The following is an 18832-nucleotide window of genomic DNA, read 5'->3' on the forward strand; positions in this document are numbered from 1 at the left end:
TGAGGTGGTTCACGGTCATGCAATACATTCTGAACCTTGCCTGATTTTTCTTAAGCAGGTATTGGGGTCCAGTTGGAGAAATCAGCTGGAGACCCATTCAGGACAGTTTCTAATGGTGTTTCATTTATACTCTTGTAAACATCACAAACTCATTTAAGCCATGTACCTGTTTGAGTTCCCCTAGATTGATTTACTGAAAGAGAGAAAGGGAGAAAGAGAAAGAAACTAAGAAAGAGAGAGAGAGAGAAGGAAGGAAGAAAGGACAGAAGGAAGGAACGGAAAGAAAAAAAAAGAAAAAAAAAAGAGAAAAAAAGAAATAAAGGGAGAAATCAGATTTCCAGAGCTGCTTGGAAGGTTAGGTCACATAGTAACATCCTAACAGGTACCTCAGATCTAACTGGAATAGGGGAAACCTCTTGGGAAGCCAGGGCTCAGTGGGAGGCTGTTACTGGCTTTATCTGTACTAGTGCAGCTTAGAGACACCTCGGAGAAATCCTGTGTGACAGCTCAGAGAATAGAATAGCTTCAGATGTATTTTAAACTTATGTTTTCTTATTCTGCAACTTGCTTTTGTAGTGGGGTTTCTGAGCTGGTCATCAATCACCTTGTTTCTCAGAAACATGATACAGAGACGTCTGCCAGGCCGTGAAAGCAAGAGAAGGCTGGCAACCACGCGATTGCAGCGTGCCTGTCTGTTGCAGAGGAAGGCAGAGTACCATTTAAAATGAGAGGTATTCCTCGTGGGGAGCCCTACAGCTCACCAGGAGGCAAGGGGTGTCTGGAGGACGGTGCTGGTGTCACTGCTGGTGGCTGGTGGCTCTGTGCTGGGCATTACAGGACTGCAGCACTCTGCACGCTAGCGTGCTGGCTCGTCCCGTAAAGCTCTAGCTGGGGATGGGAGGAAGGAAGTCAATGAATCACTAGGAATCAGTGCACAGCCCTTCCTGCTTGCTTTTGAGAGGTTTCATTAAGCCTCTAAAAGTTATGTAGGAGCTAAAAACATACATAAGGCTCTGGTAATTACTGTTGGGCTCTGCTTTAAGCCCATCATAGGCTGTTTTCACAGCTCTTTTAAGGTTTGCTTATATAATTTCCTTTGCTGCCGTATCAAACTGGTCGTTAATCTCCACCACATCAGCCACATTATCTAAGGACAAGCTCACCCTGCATCTCAACTACTGCAGTTATCTCCCACCAAGTAGTTCTCACCAGTTTGCTAACTTTGTTTTACCAACAAGGCCGGTGGAACCAAAGCTGGGATGTGGCCATCCCTGAATTCATGACCTGAGACCCGTGTACGTGGCAATACACCAGCTCCAAGGGGAAGCCCTTGAAAAGTGATCTGCAGAGCTTCGCAGCTTTGCACTTGGGCACAAGTACGCACTAAAATCTGGGGAGCACCTGTGTGTGGAAGAGCTCTTGAAAATACAGCTTCAACAGGGTGTTGCATTAGTTCATTTCAATTACATTGTCCTCTTCACCTCCATCCGCTGCCAGCTCTTTGCTGCAGTAGGTTTCAGAGGTTCAGCAGTTCTAGGAGGTAAATCCAAAGCCTTCCTAAACACAAGAGACCTCCACTCTCCTGTGGAAGTATTTTTTCCTTTTATTTAAGGGATATTTAAAGGTTTACACTCCCAACACATGCCTTTTATTCTTTGCTTTCTGACAACAAAAGCATTTGCCCCCTTTCTCTACTCACTGCGTAAGATGGCTGTAGTCTGCTCAGGCTTCTTCCTCATGCTGTTTCAGTGTCCCTTTGGATCAGTTCCCTAACTCTTTACAACCAGCCAACACCGCTGTCCCACAGTCCGCGTTGCAATCCCACAGAGGGTGCCTTACATGAATTCCTTTAGAAATACATTAAATTCAGTTAAGGATTTCAGAAAGATTCTTACTCTTTGTCAAATTATTCAAATAGAGTCACTAAAATAAATCTGGACAGAAAAAAAATATATCGTATGTTCGCTCCGAGGACTCCAGAGACAAAAGCTGCTCTGTCTGTAAGGAATGAATTAAGACAAATCAGTGCAAGGTGTTTTGAGAATAACCCAAAAGGACATAACAAGGCTGTCCTAATTAAAATAAAAATCAGCTTCTAAAGGGGATTAGTAAAATGGTTACAGCTTTCGTGTATAGGCGAGGCTTGAGAAAATAAGAGCATAATTACATTTTATTTGAAAAGAGGATTTTCTAGGAATAGAGTTACACATTTGTTTTTGATTTGTGCTTCTGGTTTGGCTTTGGCTTCTGCTAAAGATTTAGCCTAGGTTTTGGTTTCAAGTGTAGCCATACCCTGGAGTTATCCTTTCTGTGCTCTGGAGGGCTTTCACAAGGCAAACAAAGCCTCTCTAGAACCAATTCAAACAGCTTGTTTTTACTTTTATCTCCCAACTCCCTGCGGGGCGTCCTGTTACCAGTCAGAGAGCGGAGAGGAGCCCAGGAGTCCGCTCCTCCATCAGCCGAGGGCAGGTAGCACGGGGAGGTGGGAAAGGTGCCAGGGCACGGGCTGGTGACAGCTACGTGAGAGCCTGCGGAGCCTCACGGGAGGCTGAGAAGGCAGATAGGGCGAGTGGCTGCTGGGCAGATAAGGAGAAGGAAGGAAGGAAGGAAGCAACGGGGGGAAACGCAGCGAGACCTGAGACGGCTTTGGCAGGCAGCTGGCGGGAGGGAGGGAAGCAGGGCTGCAACCCTGGGGGGTTCTGGTGCACCACGGGGCCTCGCCATGGGCCTCACCGCCCTCCCCTCCTCCAGCCACAGAGCAATGCCAGACATGGTGGGATCAGGGAGATCTCCTGACACTGGAGGTGGAAAACTAGGCCCTTTCTGAGTTTTGTGTTTGACCTGGAAGTAAAACTCTTAATTGCAATTTAAGATCCAGGTGCCCTTATTTGTCCTTAGTTGAGGATGCAAGGCCCAGATTTCAGACTTGAGAGACTAAATTTAGGTTCCTAAACCCCACGTTTAGGTGCTGAAATAAGCTGCTTTCCCAGAGCCTGCTGGGTGATTACCAGTAGCAAAGATCAAGCTACTAATCTTGGTGGCTAAAAAGGATTTAGGAGCCTAACATTAGACACCTGCTTTTGAAGCACACTGACATCGAGTTTTAGCCCATTCCAGATTTATGTATTTTTATTTCCGTGAAGGTTTTTCCAAGTGCAGGCATTGGACTCCAAGGTTTTCTTGATGTCCTGTGTTATGAGAAACTGCTTGCAGAAGTTTGCCCTTGCCCACCCACAGCCTATGCTGTAGAGGGGTGTTACAGGATTTGGGATGTATGGGCGGGGGGCTGTCAGCAGATCTCCCTGCTTCCAAGGAAATGCATTTGGCAAAAAAGGTGACAACTGCATTAAACTGAGGGAGGGCTTTACCTGGGAAATATCCCCAGCTTTTCCACATCTGAAGTAATTTTCCACGGTAACCGGAGAAGGAAAGTCAATCAGCCGCAGAAGTGTGAGCACTATCTTCATTTTTCTCTCCCAGCCAATTATTTCTCATGTCGTTTTTATGGTCTCCGAGAGAAAAATTTGGCCACTAAGACCTTAGTTGTGTAGGTTTGCCAGATAGTCATACGGTCAGAGCCCACTCCAGCTGAGCATATACTGCATTGCTTGCTGAAGAAATGAGGAAAAACATACTTGTTAACAGAGCAGGTACAAAAAGGAGAAATGAAATTTGAATGTGTGAAGATGCAACAGAGGTGGGGGGGAGGAATAAACAACAGAAATCGACATGATGCTCTTTGCAGGGACATGGAAGACACATTAAAAGTGTTGAGACCTATGTAACAAAATGTTAAATGTCTTGCAATAGTGAGAGCAAGACAAAGTAAGCGTTCAACTGAGTTCTTAGCTCCGTGGTGTTACAGGAGGGGCAAAGAGCAGGGAGAACAGTCCAGGCTAGTGCAAGTGTCTTCGCTGTTAATTACTGTGACAAGTCCATTTGCAACAGGGTCCTCTTTTGTTACTCGGTCAGCTGGGAATTAGTTAGGTCATCTGTTGGAAGTGACAGCTGATTCCTCTATGAGGAGCGGCTGAAACACAGAAGGGCAATATAAGGCGCGTTGTTTGAAGTGTAGATCACATCCACCTTACCTGTTAAAACAAATCCTTCCCACCCTGCTACCTAGTACTGCCTGTACTGACTCACAGAGAAAGTCACAGGCCAGTGGCTCAGCAAGTTCACACCTAATTCAATCCTAGATCTAATGTGACAGAAGCTTCCTGTTGTTGGTGGTATTGTTTCCAACTGTGAGTTCCGTTCTGTCCCATAAATTGGGCTAATGCCCAACGAAAATAAAGATAACCCCTGATTCCGTGCAGTTTCCGCTCTGAGTGAGGCCGACATAGCGATAGGCAATGGGAATACAATATGGGGCCAGAGTAGGATGCAGGAGCTTCACAGAACATAGAAATACTGGACTCCTACTCACATGGGCATGATTATAAATATTTGCATGTATAACTTTGTATGTCGAATGTCCGGCTGAATTTAATAGGAATGATCATTACACACTCAAGGGACAGATTTGTGAACCTGTTGCTGAAATAGGCGTAAATAGGTATGAGCAGAATTTTCCAAAGTAATCTTCTCTAATGCTGCTCACTGAAGTTGGTGGAAGGTTTTGTTGTTGCTGTTGTTTTTAATTGACTGCACTGGGAGCAGAGGTAGGCCGGTCTGGAAGGGTCTGAAGAATCTGCCCTGTAAGCTTGACATGAGGGCAGATCTGGCCTCACTGAACAACAGAAAACTTTATTTTCAGTTAAATTCCTTAGCAAGTCCTGCTATTTACTCTCCAAAACATATACTGAAAGAATATATATGGTCAGCTCTGAAGATGATCAAATGCTCAAAAAATCCTCCATCAAATAAATCTTCTAACAAAAAGTAGCAAAACTCACAAAACAGTCAACTTGACAAATAGCCTTCCATCAGCCCTACTGTGACTCAGTGCTTGAAAGATTTTTTTGGGAAAAAAATCCATTCTAGAAGAGAGCATAAAATGAAAAATATGGCCTGAACGAAGCATATTTCCAACACACTTGCAAATGTTGTCGTAGCCAGCAATCCACCCTGGATAAAGACACCTCCCAGCCATTGTTATTCTTGAAGGATTTTGTGGCTCTTCCTGTTGTTTTGCAGCAGGTGGCTTGGTGACTCAGCCCGGGGCCTCCCAGCCAAACAGCAGGATCACGGGGAAACGAAAGTCTTTCTAACACCAACCTAAAACCGAAGGACTGAAGTGCAGGAGCCTCCCCACACACCCAACAAGCGAGGGGTGGCGGCCGTATAGCAGCTTGGTCAAAGGGAGGAGGCCACGAAGGACGGGTTGGCCGTGGATCGTCAGCCAGGTATCGCTCCCCTCGCCCCTGGCTCATTGGTAATCTGCTGGAGCAGCGCTAATGTCTGGCTATTACTTCCTGAAGCACTTGCATCTTTTCCGATGTTTTATGCTTTCAAGTACTGACCTGATCCAAGCGGCCTCGGTTACGCAGCAGACCCAAGCATCAGTTCATGTTGGTGATTCCCAGCAGCTATGAGCTCTGTCGAAACAGTCTCTTCTTGTAAGGCTCTGTTGCGCAATGAAGATCACAGAAAAGGGTTATACCACTTAAATTAAAAAAATAAATATCTTAGGTTTCCTCAGTGAGTACGTGAACGTTTGCTGGTGCTTTACATTCCTCCTGACGTAGATGAAGTTTCTCTGCAAAACTGAACTTTCTGTCAGTGCGGTGCTACCCCCACTGCCCCACCTGCAAAGGAGCAGTTTTGTTCTGTCATTGAACCGACTGCAGTAAATGCGATGATATAACACGCTACTTCACAGCTTTTGGCTGTAAATTTGTTAACGCATGGGTTTGATCGGTTGTGTTTGAGGAGCTGCTACCTCAGCTCACTCTGCATGGCATGCTGTGACCCTTGTGGACTGACCCTAGCTGTGGGCAACACCTGCAGGCTGAACAGGGCTCTGAAAGGGGCTCCCCGTGTCCGTGGGTGATGACAGAAGTTAAATAACACCTGGGTTAATGAAAAATTTGGATTAGTATAAGCAGGGATGGATGTGAATTGGTATATTCCTGATGACAAACTGCCCAGAAATACAACAAATCAGCAAAACCATGCGTGTGTGAAAAAAATCTGTGAGTTTTCCGGTTATCTGTAGGTAACCTGAAATACCTGCTTTTAGCAGGCACCCAAGATGCTTTTATTTTCAGTCAGCCAGTTGCTGCCTAGCTATTACATGCCGTGGAAAGAATTGAATCCCCCCTGTATTTCTGAACAAATCAGAAAGTGGAAATGCAGAGAACAGGAAAATGTTTATGGTATCTGTAGAGGGGCAGATATGCGGTCTGCAGGGAAGCCGAAATACTGGGGGTATATTTTGGCGCACCACACAGGGATTTTACCCCCTTCTCTTGCCGGCGCAGTTTCCTTATTATCAGATCGGACTTCAGACCGGACGCGCATTGTATTGTGCATGTGTCAAAAAATGCCTGCCAGCAAGGCTCGCCCCGATGGCAACAACAGGATGTCTGAAATACAGCAAAGGAATGAGAGCTGGGGGAGCCGGGCGCTGCGGAGCAGCAGCAACAGCCCTTCTGCACGCAGCGGTGAAGCCACAGAGAGCTCAAGCCTGCGGATGCTGAGGGTTGGGGTGGACGAGACGGCAGATGACTGCAGAAGGAGCATGAGGAGAAGTGGCAAGCAGAGAGACGCTGCCTTAAGATCTTGGCGCTGCACAGCAAAGCATCTCCTATGAGTTATCTTGGAGTGTAAGTTGGCCTTGTTTCTGTAATATGTGAATTCTGGCTCCTTGCTGTCAGGCTGGTGGGGAAGTGCCTGCTCACTCCCTCTCTGCCCTACATCAAATCCTGCACAGCTGCCAAAGCCCCTGTAATGCGCCCTTTCTCCAGCCCCGGTTCCCACCTCAGGAGGTCCCCAGGTGCTGTGAGCAGCGGCCCAAGATGCTCAGGTCTCACAGCACTTATGGACAGAAACAGAACTGGGAGACGAGGAGCATGGACACATTTTTTACCCAGCGTCTCCTTTTACGAGTGGATGAAAACATGGATTTGTAGCAGATGCCGGGTTACTAGCGTACCCACAGTGTTGGCTGCTGAGAAAGCCATAATACTGTGTTGTGTTTAGGTACAACGGGCTCTTTATAATCAGATATTTTATAATGCTCTAAGATGTTCTTTTCTGGCACTAGTGGTCTGAAAACAAAGCTGAGGCAGTTAAACCTATAGCTTACACCAACCAACATGCAGAGTATCCCCTTGCGGGACTAACAAGAAACCCGATGCATTTTTCCACTGCTTGTACAGAGGAAACCAAATGGAAAAAGGGAAGCCACAGAAACTCAGCTCGGCAGAAGGTTAATGTCCTTCAGCATCATGCCCAGGAAGGCTGACAAGTACAGCTGGAACAGAAGGTACTTCTCGCTTTTCAGCACTGAGGACCACTGCAGCCTTGTTCTGCTGAGTATTTTCTAATCGGGCCCAAGAAGGATGAGCTCATTGCAGTTTACCGCAATGAAGGCGAGGTATGCATCTGGAGAGATAGTGGCTGGATTTATTCAGACTCTTGGAAAATTAAGGCATGGTTCAAAAGCATATTTCTGTTTTGTTTCCTCTGAGACAGCCAACAGTGTAATCACTCCATGCGTTTCAAATAACATGAGAACCTGAGACTGACTCACTGTTTCCCATTTCACTAGCTTGGGACAGGATGCGAAGCTTATAAACATATTCCGTGTGAGTCTTTACATGACATGAAGTTCCTTGCTCAAGTTTGCAAGCCCACATTTTTTTTTAATCCCTAGAATGACTGTTTGTGGTCTCCCCTCCAGCTCTCCTCCAGCCCATATGTAAGGACTTGGGGCAGCAGTATGTTTCCCCCCATAGCCTTCTTCTCTCTATTTCTGCAGTTATGCCTAAGCTTCTCTCTGACCCGCAAGATGGAAATACCTATACCTCGGTAACTCACAAAAAGAGAAGGAATGGACCTAGAACTGGATCATCAGAAGGACCCTTGTTGTTAAGGAGCACATTGCATCTCCAGGTAGGGACCTCACAAAGTCAAGGGACAACGACAGCCAAAGGAAACAGCCAAGTACAGCCTTCACGCATGTTGGTGGGATTTTAGTAACTCCTGAAGCCAGTGAACCTGGTCAGCAGGTGTAGGGTAAATTGCTGCCCTATTAAAATTGCATTGTCCGCTGGCTTAGGAAAATAAGGACTGGGCACAAAAATTGGACTGTTTTCAGTGATACTCATGATTCACGAGACTGTGAAATAAACATGGCTCAGGATGGAAGTATGGTTTTCAGGGACAGGATGGTGAACAGTGTAAGTGCAGAGCCCTCTTTCTATCTCAGGCTTGTCTGGCAGCAGCAATGGGAGTGCACAGTAAGAGAGAGGTGCACAGAGGTAGCTCAGGAGCACAGATCTGCTGTGCCCGCTGACAGTGACGTGTATCCACATCACACATATAGCATCCTTTGAAATCTGGCACTCAAACAGAGTGGCAACTGCATTTGTTCAAATATGTTCCTGACTTGAATCAACTGCAAGTGAATAAACATTGAGCTAGTTCCTTCAAGCACATTTTCACTCCCTGTAGTACATCAGTAGAGTTCCAGGTATGAAAGAAGAGGAAAAACATACTCAGCAGTAACGGATATCCTTACAGAGGCTGTCGGTATTGGGAAAAAAAAATACACACACACAAAAACAAACAAAATTCATCCCGCAATACTCAAGTGTGATAGCTAGTAATTATATTAGCTCTGGCCTTGAACATATCTTTTGTGGAAAGAGTACTGAAGGCTGAATGTGTTTTGGTCTTTAGTGCCTACATAAAGGGATCCAGGCACTTAGAGATTTAGTGGAATTTTTCACATTATTGGCTGGCTCTGAATCAAATCAGTGACATTTAAACATTTCTGTGCTACAAAGGAAAGGTGGCTATCTTGGTTTTTAAGCACTTAAATATATTTGCAAGCCTGATCTTTAATACTTGGCAGTTGGGCACTGACATTTCTATTCCCTGGTATGTTCCAGTACTTTCATAAAAGATTCAGAGCAAAATATCTACATTTTAAAATGTCCCCTGGCATGAATTTTCTGAGTAACTTCTATATATGACCATCAAAATATCTTGGTTTAGTACAGCTATATTCAAGATCTTTAAAGTTCTACTTTATATTCAAATATTAATATATGTAATAGACTAAAACAAGTACTGTCCAAAATGATTTTTAAAAGAATGGAAACTAAGTAACGTATTGTGAATGTATTGAATGGAACTAAGTAATGTATTTCTATACTGTTTACAACTGCATTTTTCAATGTAAATTAATCCTGCTTATGGGAGTATAAACAAATACAGAGGTAAGTAATAGGTAAGTCATAGTTAATTTCTGATAAAATATCATTTTTAATATATCTGCTGAAATACAAACGTAGCAAAGCAAAAAAAATGTGATTATCTTACTTTTTTCAGTGGAAGGAATAATAAGCATCAGTGAGAAAGGCTGGCAAATTTGGTCACTAGGTTTGTTTCTTCACTTTAGAAAATCATTGAAGACCGTGTATCTTTTTATTTTTGCTTGCGTAAAAACTTTGACAAATTTACTCTTTGTACCCACACTGGAAATTGCCCATAGCCCAAAGCAAGGCAGCATGGCTGTCCATATTATTTCCTGTTTTACGCAGCCGTGCTTCGAGAATATTGAACAATATGTAAAACTTTTACATTCGCTAAATCTGAAGGGGATTATTTGAGTCTCATACGAGAACTGTGCAGAAGAAGGCAATGTTTTGCTCCAAGCAATGTGAACTAAGAAAGAATATATAAATACAGCCTGAGACCAATAAATCTCTAACTGCAAATCCACTGTGGCAGTAAATGGTTTCCCTTTAATAATGAAATACCACACTGGCAAAAATAAATATATAACGTAGGCTACCCAACCATTACTGGACTACAAAATAAAAAGACTTTAAAACAGAGAATCCTTTCATTCTCTAGAGTAGTCTGTGGTCATGTTTCAAGTTTTCTTCTGCAACTATGAGGGCTAAAATCTCACTTGAAAAAGTGTGGAAACTGAGACTGTCACACAGCCACTTGTACTGGGGCTCTAAGTGAAACTCCAGATAGTCCAAAGCTGGCAGTAATACCACAGTTGGCAGCATTACCGATGACCAAATTTCTCTTTATAAAACAAAGAACACATTGGCACTGAAGCTAAATTTCTCAGTTTGAGGAAAGAAAGAAAAACATTTATTCAATCAAGGAAAACTTATTTGCTGTTAGGGAGGAAAAGAGAAGTTTTTTTCACTGTACACATAGAGGAATAATCTTTTGCTACAAAGATCTCTGGAAGATTTTTAAAACCTTTTAAAAAATAAAAAGTGTTCTTTTTTCAAGAAAAAAATATGTTTCCATTGACAAGAGCAGTGAGAATCTCTCTTCTACACCTCAGATACTTCAAGACAGAAGCTGCAACTCAGCTTGGCCAGAGTTTTTCTTTTGGTGATTTCTTTCATCTGCTCCCTTTCTATTCCTATTATTATTCCTTCCTGTTCGTGCCAATGCTCGTCCTACCAAGTTTGATCTTGCAAATGCTGTCTGCCTTTGCTGTTGATGTCGGGGGGTCTCTTAGGGGGCCACAGTTCTCTTGAAGCTGCCTTAGGGTCCTCTGAGGTCCAATTCAGGTTTCTTGACTCAGTGGAAGACAGCTGTGGTCCTTTCTCTCCCATCCCCTTGCATGAGTTTGGGGAGCTTGCTCCACTCTGATACACACAGTATGGGTACCTACTGCAGAGATGCAACACTTTTTGCCCTCATTGAGTTGCAGGTAACCGCCACCATCAGCATCAGCTTTGAGGACTCCTTCGGATGCTGCTACTCAACATGAACACCACTGAAGCAAATCAACGCTCTTAGGCACTCAGTTTCTCTGGGTCTCAAAAAACAGGGGAGGCATCCTGTCCTCAAGCCTCTTAGATTTTGCTGAGGAAGTTTCGTTACAGCCAATAAAATTCCTTTCTGTATCATTCTTTAGAACGAACATTTCAGGTTCTATTTTGGCAGCGCAGTAAGTCTAAGGTTAGAGCTCCTCTTACCACATCAGAAACATCCCTACCCTGGGATGAGTTAATTCTCCAAGTTCAGATTTACCTTCTTGGTTGAAGGCTTTCTGCTGCAGTGGTTACTGCTTTCTGGGCCATGCTAACTCATGTCCTATGTTGGCACAGAACGAGTATAAAAACAGCATGCTGGCTCTAGCTCCCTGCCATGTGCTCCAACCCCCTTGAGAAGTGTCATTGTGTGCCCCACCTCTGCTCTTAGTCACATCTGTATTACGGTGAGATCCTTTCCAATGATGGAGAAAGCTCAGCCTTGCTAAGGACAACTTGCAGATTTTCATTTCTCCTAGAAGCAAATACTTATCCAGATGAAGTGCCAGAAATTCAGTATCTACCATCAGATTTCTACTGAGCACCAGCTTCTGCCATCTGCAATAGGCAGAGGATGTGTCACAGTCTTAAGATGTATAAATGTAATTTCTTTAACTAAACAAATGTTGTTCCGCACACGAGGCTGATCTGCTACTGTTTTCCTCATCACATGAATAAAACAGCACCGCTGTTGGAAGCACTGGCTTAGCTCCTGGGAGTTCCTGCATGTGAAACTGTTCCAAAACTTCCCTTATGGTGAGCAACAATCATAAGGGAAAAAAACAAAAACAAAAACAAAACAAACAAACAAACAAAAAAACCTAAATTACTACAGTAAGTAGAGTTAGTAGAGTTGACTGTTTAACAAGTCAGGCTGTTTGTGAGGTCAGGTTTTCCTCTTAATTTTCCTGAGAGCTGACAGAGAGGGAGATGAGGACAGATGCTGCAAGGTGTTCTCATTGGGTTTGAAGTTTTGTCAGTAATTATTGTCAGCTGCATAAAGTCATTAAGGCACAGTATATAAGAGCACTGCAAGACCATGTTTTGATAGCTATTGACTTCAGAGCTCTGTTGGGGACTCTTCTGTGTCCTCTATGGAAATGGCTGGGAGAAAAAGGGATGCCACAGTTTCCTGGGTCAGCTGGACCTGAGGAGAAGACACGGATCCTACATGGGTTCCCTAGGGGAACTTTGAGGACTTTATTTTCACCACATGGCACAGCAAGTCAGCATTGCAGGTACCTCTGCAGAAAATTTTATATATATATATATGTATATATATATATTTCCTTTGCTAATGAACCAGAATCCGTTACAGCTAGTTGAAATTCTTCACATTTTAGGAAGTTGTTCAAAGAGGTGTGTGTGGGGGCTAATAACAGGCCCGGAGCCTGTCCCTCACGGGGCATGTTGCTCGGGGCCTAGCCTTGACCTGTGCTGGTGTCCCCTCAGGGCTGGCAGCTCTCAGGAGGCACGTCCTCTGCTGGCTGTGTTGTTGCCCAAGGCCACTTAAAAGGACACGAAGAGGAGGCAGGTGGGGGCTTTTGCTGCCTGCTTTGCCCCTCCATCCCCAGTGCATTATCCCCCATTAACCAGGCTCCTTCGCTGCTACCAAATGTCCCCTATAGAAGTGCCCCCAGGTACAGTATGAAAGGCGGTGATGTATAGCCTATTCTAAAGAAAGTCTTGCCTCTGTTGAGAAACTTTCCTGACCTCTTGGCCGAAGAAGAACAAAATAATGTATTAACAAAAACACAGCCGGCTGCCAAAGAAAAGGAGTTCCTGTAAGGACTGAAACAATAAATCTCCTCCGTGCTGAACTCCCAGAGGGAGTATGCTGTGTTTCCTCCTGTTCTTTATCAAAGTCCCCAAAATAAGCAGGAATGGGCAGTGACTAGGCACAGGCTCTACACACCTTTTTCCATGGAGTAATTAAGGCCTGCCGCGGAGCGAGAGAGCACTCCCTGCCCAGCTGCGTGAGGGAGAGCTGCCCGCACCACTGCTGCCACTGCTGCCACCAAGCATGAAGCTCCCGGGGACTGCCTTCTTTCTCCTAGCTGCGCTCTGCGTCTGTGCCCTGGGACGTAAGTTTTTGGCTGTTTTAACCTCAGCAGGCTGTGAGCAAAAGCTTTTCTTTCGTTAGATGGGTGTTCTCTTTTTTTTTTCCCTTCTGATTTTTTTGTTTGGTTGTTTTCTGTGAGGTGTAGTGGTTGAAAGACTGCGTGCTGGAGGAGGAGAAGGTACTAGCTAGGACCTGAGTTTAGCTGTGTTCTAGGAAAAACTTTCCTGCCATCGTGCTTCTTGCCATAGCCCTCTTTCTGGGCGTCGTGAAGCTCCTCTATCTGAGAGGAGTTAAAAGCGCTGTATTTACAAAGGTTTTCTGTTCCTTTTTTTTATTCGTTGAATTGAAGCATCCGTTGGAGAGAGGGCTTTAAGGGGAAACTGAAACGTCTGTCAGGTTTGGTGAACGTTTGGAAATCAAACCTGCCCTGATGGATGTCCCTGGCTCTGTGCCAGCAGTAAGTTTGGCTGGGGGTGTCTCTGAGAAACAAGTTTGGGCTTGCCCCAAAAAGATATGGGGACTTAAGGCGTTTATCGGGTGCCAGATAATAAGGGATGCACGCCTGGGGGCAATGTTACTTTCTGAGTGCAGTATCTTTTTAAAGTGATTCTGAGATTCACAGATTTAATCAAGCTTCACTGTGTTCACATGGTCATTGAACTGCTGTTTTCATTATTCATCAGCCTGGAAGATCGTGCTTTTAAAGGGGAATTAGCTAGAAAATCCTGAAAGGGTGAGAAAATCTGTAATAAGGACCAGAATCTATCACCACCTTTGTCAAAAGATGCATTTGAAGTCAAATCTGCTTTTTACCTGCACTTTAATTTGCTGGTCCTCTGGCGTGCACACTCAGAACCAGAGCTTCCATAAATGCCCGTAGATTGCCTCTAAATGATTTTATGAGTCAGAAGTAAAAATAGATAAATAAAATACCAGGTTAAGTGATCAATTAATGAACTTTTGCTCAGATTACGTGGTAAACTCTAGACATGTCTTTTGTGATGTAGCTAATGTGAGCCTGGGCTCACAGCTTTTTTGAAAAAAAAATCGATACAGGAGATTAAAAATAATGTTGTGCCAAAGAAAGAACTGCGTTTAAAACTATGTTAAGTACAAGCCACAGAAGTCTGTGTTGAGGTACTATTTATTCTCTGTCTGCTACTCCTAGTAAAAATAGCCTTCCTGTCATTGTTGAACCTTTAATTTCACAACTTCTGAAAAGCGAAGCGGAGTTGGATCAAAAGGAGCATATTTAACACAAAAGTCCATAGAGCTTATCAGAAGGCAGCACGCAGGGGTGGGAGGAATTCTGTCAGTTTTACACTACCCTTTCTTTAAAAAGGATTTTCCCTCCTCTGCGTGATGTGAACGGGGCAGAACTGATGACAGAGAATAAGCAAATTGCACGTAGGATACATTTGCTCTGAACAATTTTGGTTCTGTAGAAGTATTTTTGAAAATGCTTTATCAAAAGGTAAACATGGTAGTGAAATTCTGTTGGCAAACTCACGTTAAGAAATGAAGAATGTGTTTGGATTATGTGTCTCTGTCTGTCTTGCCCAAGAAAAAGAACATAATCTGGTCAAGCTTCTGTCTTTCTGTGCGGTCTCTAAAAATGAGTAATTAAAAGCAGGTTACCTGGACTTTTCCTACGCGTCACCTGTTAAAGCAGAAGCAGTTTTACTGTCTGATATATGAGGCTGGACCGAAGTCTTCGGATTTCCACTATTTGTGATCGTTGCAGCGTTCTGTATATCTGGGCTGTAACAGCAGGCTCTGATCCTCTGAAGATCACAAGGAGGCTGATATCAGCCTCCTGCGTGTTCGGGCTCTCTGTTTTGAACACTGGAGACAGCAGCAAGGCATTTCTCTGGTTGCTTAGAAACACCTTTAGTATTTTAATATTAAGCTCAGTAAAATATAGAGAAGGTCAAATCACACCCCAGTGTTTTAATACTCCCTCTACCAGGTTTTGGGGTAGTTTGTCTCTGTCTTCAAAGTTTACCAAGACAAGTAATATGTGGGTTTGCAGCCTCGTCATGTAATGCACACAAGCTGCCTGCCCCTGCTTCTTTTTCAAACCGTGCAGAAGGGTGTTTCCGTCGTGTTTAGTAGAGACTGTGCCAAGTCTCCTGCAGGGCTTCCAAACTTTATGCCTTACCTTCAGCCTGTATGTGGGCGCTGCTTTCTTGGTAGTTTTCTAACTCATCTTGGGATCTTGTGTCCTCAGAGTCCCTACTTCTTGGTGGGACCTACCCTCTGCCAGCAAATTACCGGAGGCCAGTAGAGACCAGTATGTACTGGAGACCAGCCTCCAGTATATGTGGAGGCTGATGGCCTCCTGACAACCTGCCTCTGCTCTCCAGGCTTTCATCCACCCTTTTAGAGCTAAATGATGTGCTGAATGTAGGACTTCCCTCATGCTCATCCCAGGGTTCTCAGTTCCAGCATATTGCACTCTATTCTTCACTGCCCCAAAACGGATCTCAAATTGAAATGCTTTCTGGGTTGGTTCATAGCATTTCCAGCTTTAAACAACAGACTGCACTGGAATGGGTCTTTATCACGGAAGGATAGTGATCCAGTGTAAATGCTTCTCTCCCTTTGTGATGTGTCCGTAGCATACCACATCTTCCTTCCAGTCTGGGCACCCAGGTTTCTCTCCTACAGAAACGACAGCAGAAAAGAAGGGGCTTGTACCCCTCTCAGCATCAGTCTGGATGTGTTCAGGTTATGTATGCTGTATCGTGCCGCCTGGCATCGAGGATGCGCTACGGGTGAATCTATTGATGTCTGATTAGTGACCTCTGTTGACAATGAACAGCACCTTTCACTGTCTCTAAAACTGATGGCACTACAAAATAAAACAAGGGTGCTTTTCACTTTTTTGGGAGCAAAACTTGGCATCGAGAGCCTGGTCCAAATGCCATGATTTGGAGCTGCTCCATTACAGCATGGAGCAACCTGAAGCTAGGCACTTCCCAACCCCTTCTTCATCAGGGGCTTGCTGTAGCACCTGGGGCATCATCCCAGCCCTACAACACTGTGGTTTATCATAGCCTGAGGGGATGTTTCACCAAAGCAGGGTTCCTGTAGTGATCATACACATTTGCAATCACCCTAACTCTGCTATTGTCTACGTTAACTAGAGGAGATGGATAGTCTTTCCTTTTCCTGCTTCCCTTGCTCTCAGGTTACAAGTCTTCAAGTCCTTTAAAGAAATAAATTTTAAAATTAAGCACTAACTTAACCATTCTGGGCAGTTAAAACTTGATCGTGGTCTCCCCTTACTCTGGGTTATTATTCATGGCTGTGCTCTGGGAGACACCACCAATGCACAGGCTCTCACAGTCGGATCGCTCTCATCTCTGAAAACTTGGGAAACGTCAATAGGGTTTAGATAACGACCTGCCTTTTCGTGCTTTTAGCTTGCTTGAACCCAAACTCTGAATGTCTTGGGAGTTTCCCTGTTGTGAAAAAATCTTTTGGATGTTTCCACCCCTCCTAGCAGTTTGCAAGACTAGCTTTCTCAGAAATCAAATTGTAGTGCTGGAGCTTATCGTAGCCTTTAATTGAGTTTTTGTTCTGGTACAGACTTTTTCCCTCCCTCCAATCCCCCCCCTTTTTTCCCCCTTCCTCCCTGCTGCCACATCTATTTCATTTCTTTAAGCTGTCTCATGGTGGGCCAATTTTGCCTAATGGGTTTTAAAGGTGCATTTACTACTGGACAAAAGAAAACCATTTATTTTAGCCCCACACTGGAATGCAAGTTTACTGCATTTACTGAGGTTAGGAGCAGATGGCTTAATACCTGCTTGATAAGGAGATGATGATTTGCAGCCAAAATAAATAGAAACTGAATTTGAAGGGCATGTTGCCTGCAGCTCCAAACCTAAGGATGCATAATGCCGTACAACAGAACCAACAAATGGTTGTCTCATCTGAAAATTTACCAGACTATTTTCTTTATCTTTTTCTTTCATCTGGTTTAAAACCAAAATTTCTTATTAATCTTCAGACCTTTACAAATTAGGATAAAAGATCCGCTGAGGCTTATATTTTGTTTTGCTTTCCTAAATAGGAAAGGACCTTGATTACGGTGTCCAGTCATTTTTATATCTGTCTGATCTGTGTGAAAAACCTGCAAAAATACACATGAAAATAATCTTTAAGAAACTTTCAACCCAAGGAAGAGAGCGACTTTAACTGGTACCCTTCGGTAGCCAAGCTAACACGCCAGGCCAAAGATGAGTCCCCAAAATCATGTGGGGACAACATCATCATTTCTATTGCTCATGCTGGGGGGCTGTGTCTTCTGCTGAGGCAAACTCGAGAAAGACCCTTTAATGGGTCTTTAATTTGGCGATTCTGTAGATGGAGAGAATGTGTTGGATTTGTGTGTGTGTAGCAGCTGTTACTTCCAAATACAAATCAGGAATTACAGACCGGGCTCCACTAGAAGGTAAACATTTACTTTTGGGTTCAGCTAGAGCTCTAAAAATAGGTGTCCAAAATTAAATGGAGGAGTTGACACCTGGAGTCGCACCATGCCCTGCCACACAAACCACTGTCGTTGTCCCAGCACAGTGGTGATACCTAGGCATTTGTCTTGCCAAAGTGGACTCTTGAGTGCCCTACCAACATCACAGACCTACCTGCCAGAGGAAAAGAGGCTCGACAGAATGTTATGTGATGCAAATAACAGGGAAGGGATTTTCTAACTGCTTTTAAGTGGCCAGCAGATGCTTGCCTGACTTTGGTACAGGTGAAAATCCTGGTCTATTTATCAACAGAGAATTTTTACAACAACTTTTAATCTCTTTTTCCAGTAGCACTACGTGCACCTGGGTGTTAGCTGTGCATTGTAGATAGCAACGTGTCTCAGGTTGCTGAAACCACAGAGCTGGTGGCACATGGTCGTGCATCATATTTATCTGCTGCAACCTTTCTGCCTTGTCTTATCTCTCTAATGAAATTAAACGTTTTGCCAGGATAGGAGCAGTACACCAGCCTTGCTCTCTGAAGACTTCTCCAAGATATATAATCATTTCAAAAAGCACATTCAGGTTGTCTTAATGCCTTGAGTTCTCAGGGTCGTACTTGGTTTGAGGAATGTCAGTGTAATCAAAATTTTAGGGTTAAATTAATTAAATCCCTGATTATATTAATGAGATGCTTATGCTTCCTGCAGATGTCTTCTTTCGTAATCTTTAGCAGGAGATTAATATCATATTTGGGCTTGACAGGCTTGGTGACTGAGGCAACAACTGATAAGAAAAGCAAAAGGTTTAGATTTTAGTTAGTCTGAGGAAAACAGTGCCAGCGTATTTACTAACCTTTCTGGTCAAGAATTTGCATTATTCTCCTCTATAAATACACTACTTTTTTGTTGAGGCATGTTTTCATTGCATGATAATTATTTGCAGTGACCAGGGTAATTTTTTTTACTAGTTTTCCCACTTCACATTCTCAACATTGAGTCTAGGCTTTTATTTGAAATACAGCGTTGATAACCTTCTAAATGTTAATATGCAAGCTGTTATTTATCCCAGTGTGAGGACACTCTGAAGTCATCTTTCTTTGATAGATGAATTACCCCTCCTCATCTCAGCATGGATTATATATCACACCAATATAGGTGAGGTAAATATCAGTGTTTGTGAACTCATTCAAAGGCTGTGGAAGCAAAAATATACCACCAAGGGTTGCGAGATGAAATGGGGAACGAGTCAAGGATTGCTCTGACAAAAAGTGAAAAACTCAAGCGTTTTCACCCCAGATTCTAAGCTGTGTCACATCTGGGAAT

General features: G+C 43.8%; 1 protein-coding gene across 7 annotated transcripts in view; it reads left to right on the plus strand.

Moving 5' to 3' along the window:
• Positions 1 to 12027: 12027 nt before the first annotated feature.
• The window catches only part of EMCN (endomucin), a 50720-nt gene continuing 43915 nt past the window's right edge, over positions 12028 to 18832 (plus strand). For 3 of the 7 annotated variants that reach the window (XR_013950281.1, XR_013950282.1, XR_013950283.1), the window contains exon 1: positions 12765 to 13048. Coding sequence is in view for 2 of the 7 variants with exons in the window: in XM_080589521.1 (XP_080445647.1) it covers positions 12988 to 13048 (61 nt within the window). In the remaining 5 variants the exon portion in view is untranslated. Of the gene's footprint in view, positions 12203 to 12752; positions 13049 to 18832 lie in introns of those variants that run through there. The other 4 variants (XR_013950279.1, XR_013950280.1, XM_080589521.1 and 1 more) reach the window with 4 other exon arrangements.

Source organism: Anser brachyrhynchus (genome assembly GCF_964034855.1).
Source record: "Anser brachyrhynchus genome assembly, chromosome: 4".
NCBI lineage: Eukaryota > Metazoa > Chordata > Aves > Anseriformes > Anatidae > Anser > Anser brachyrhynchus.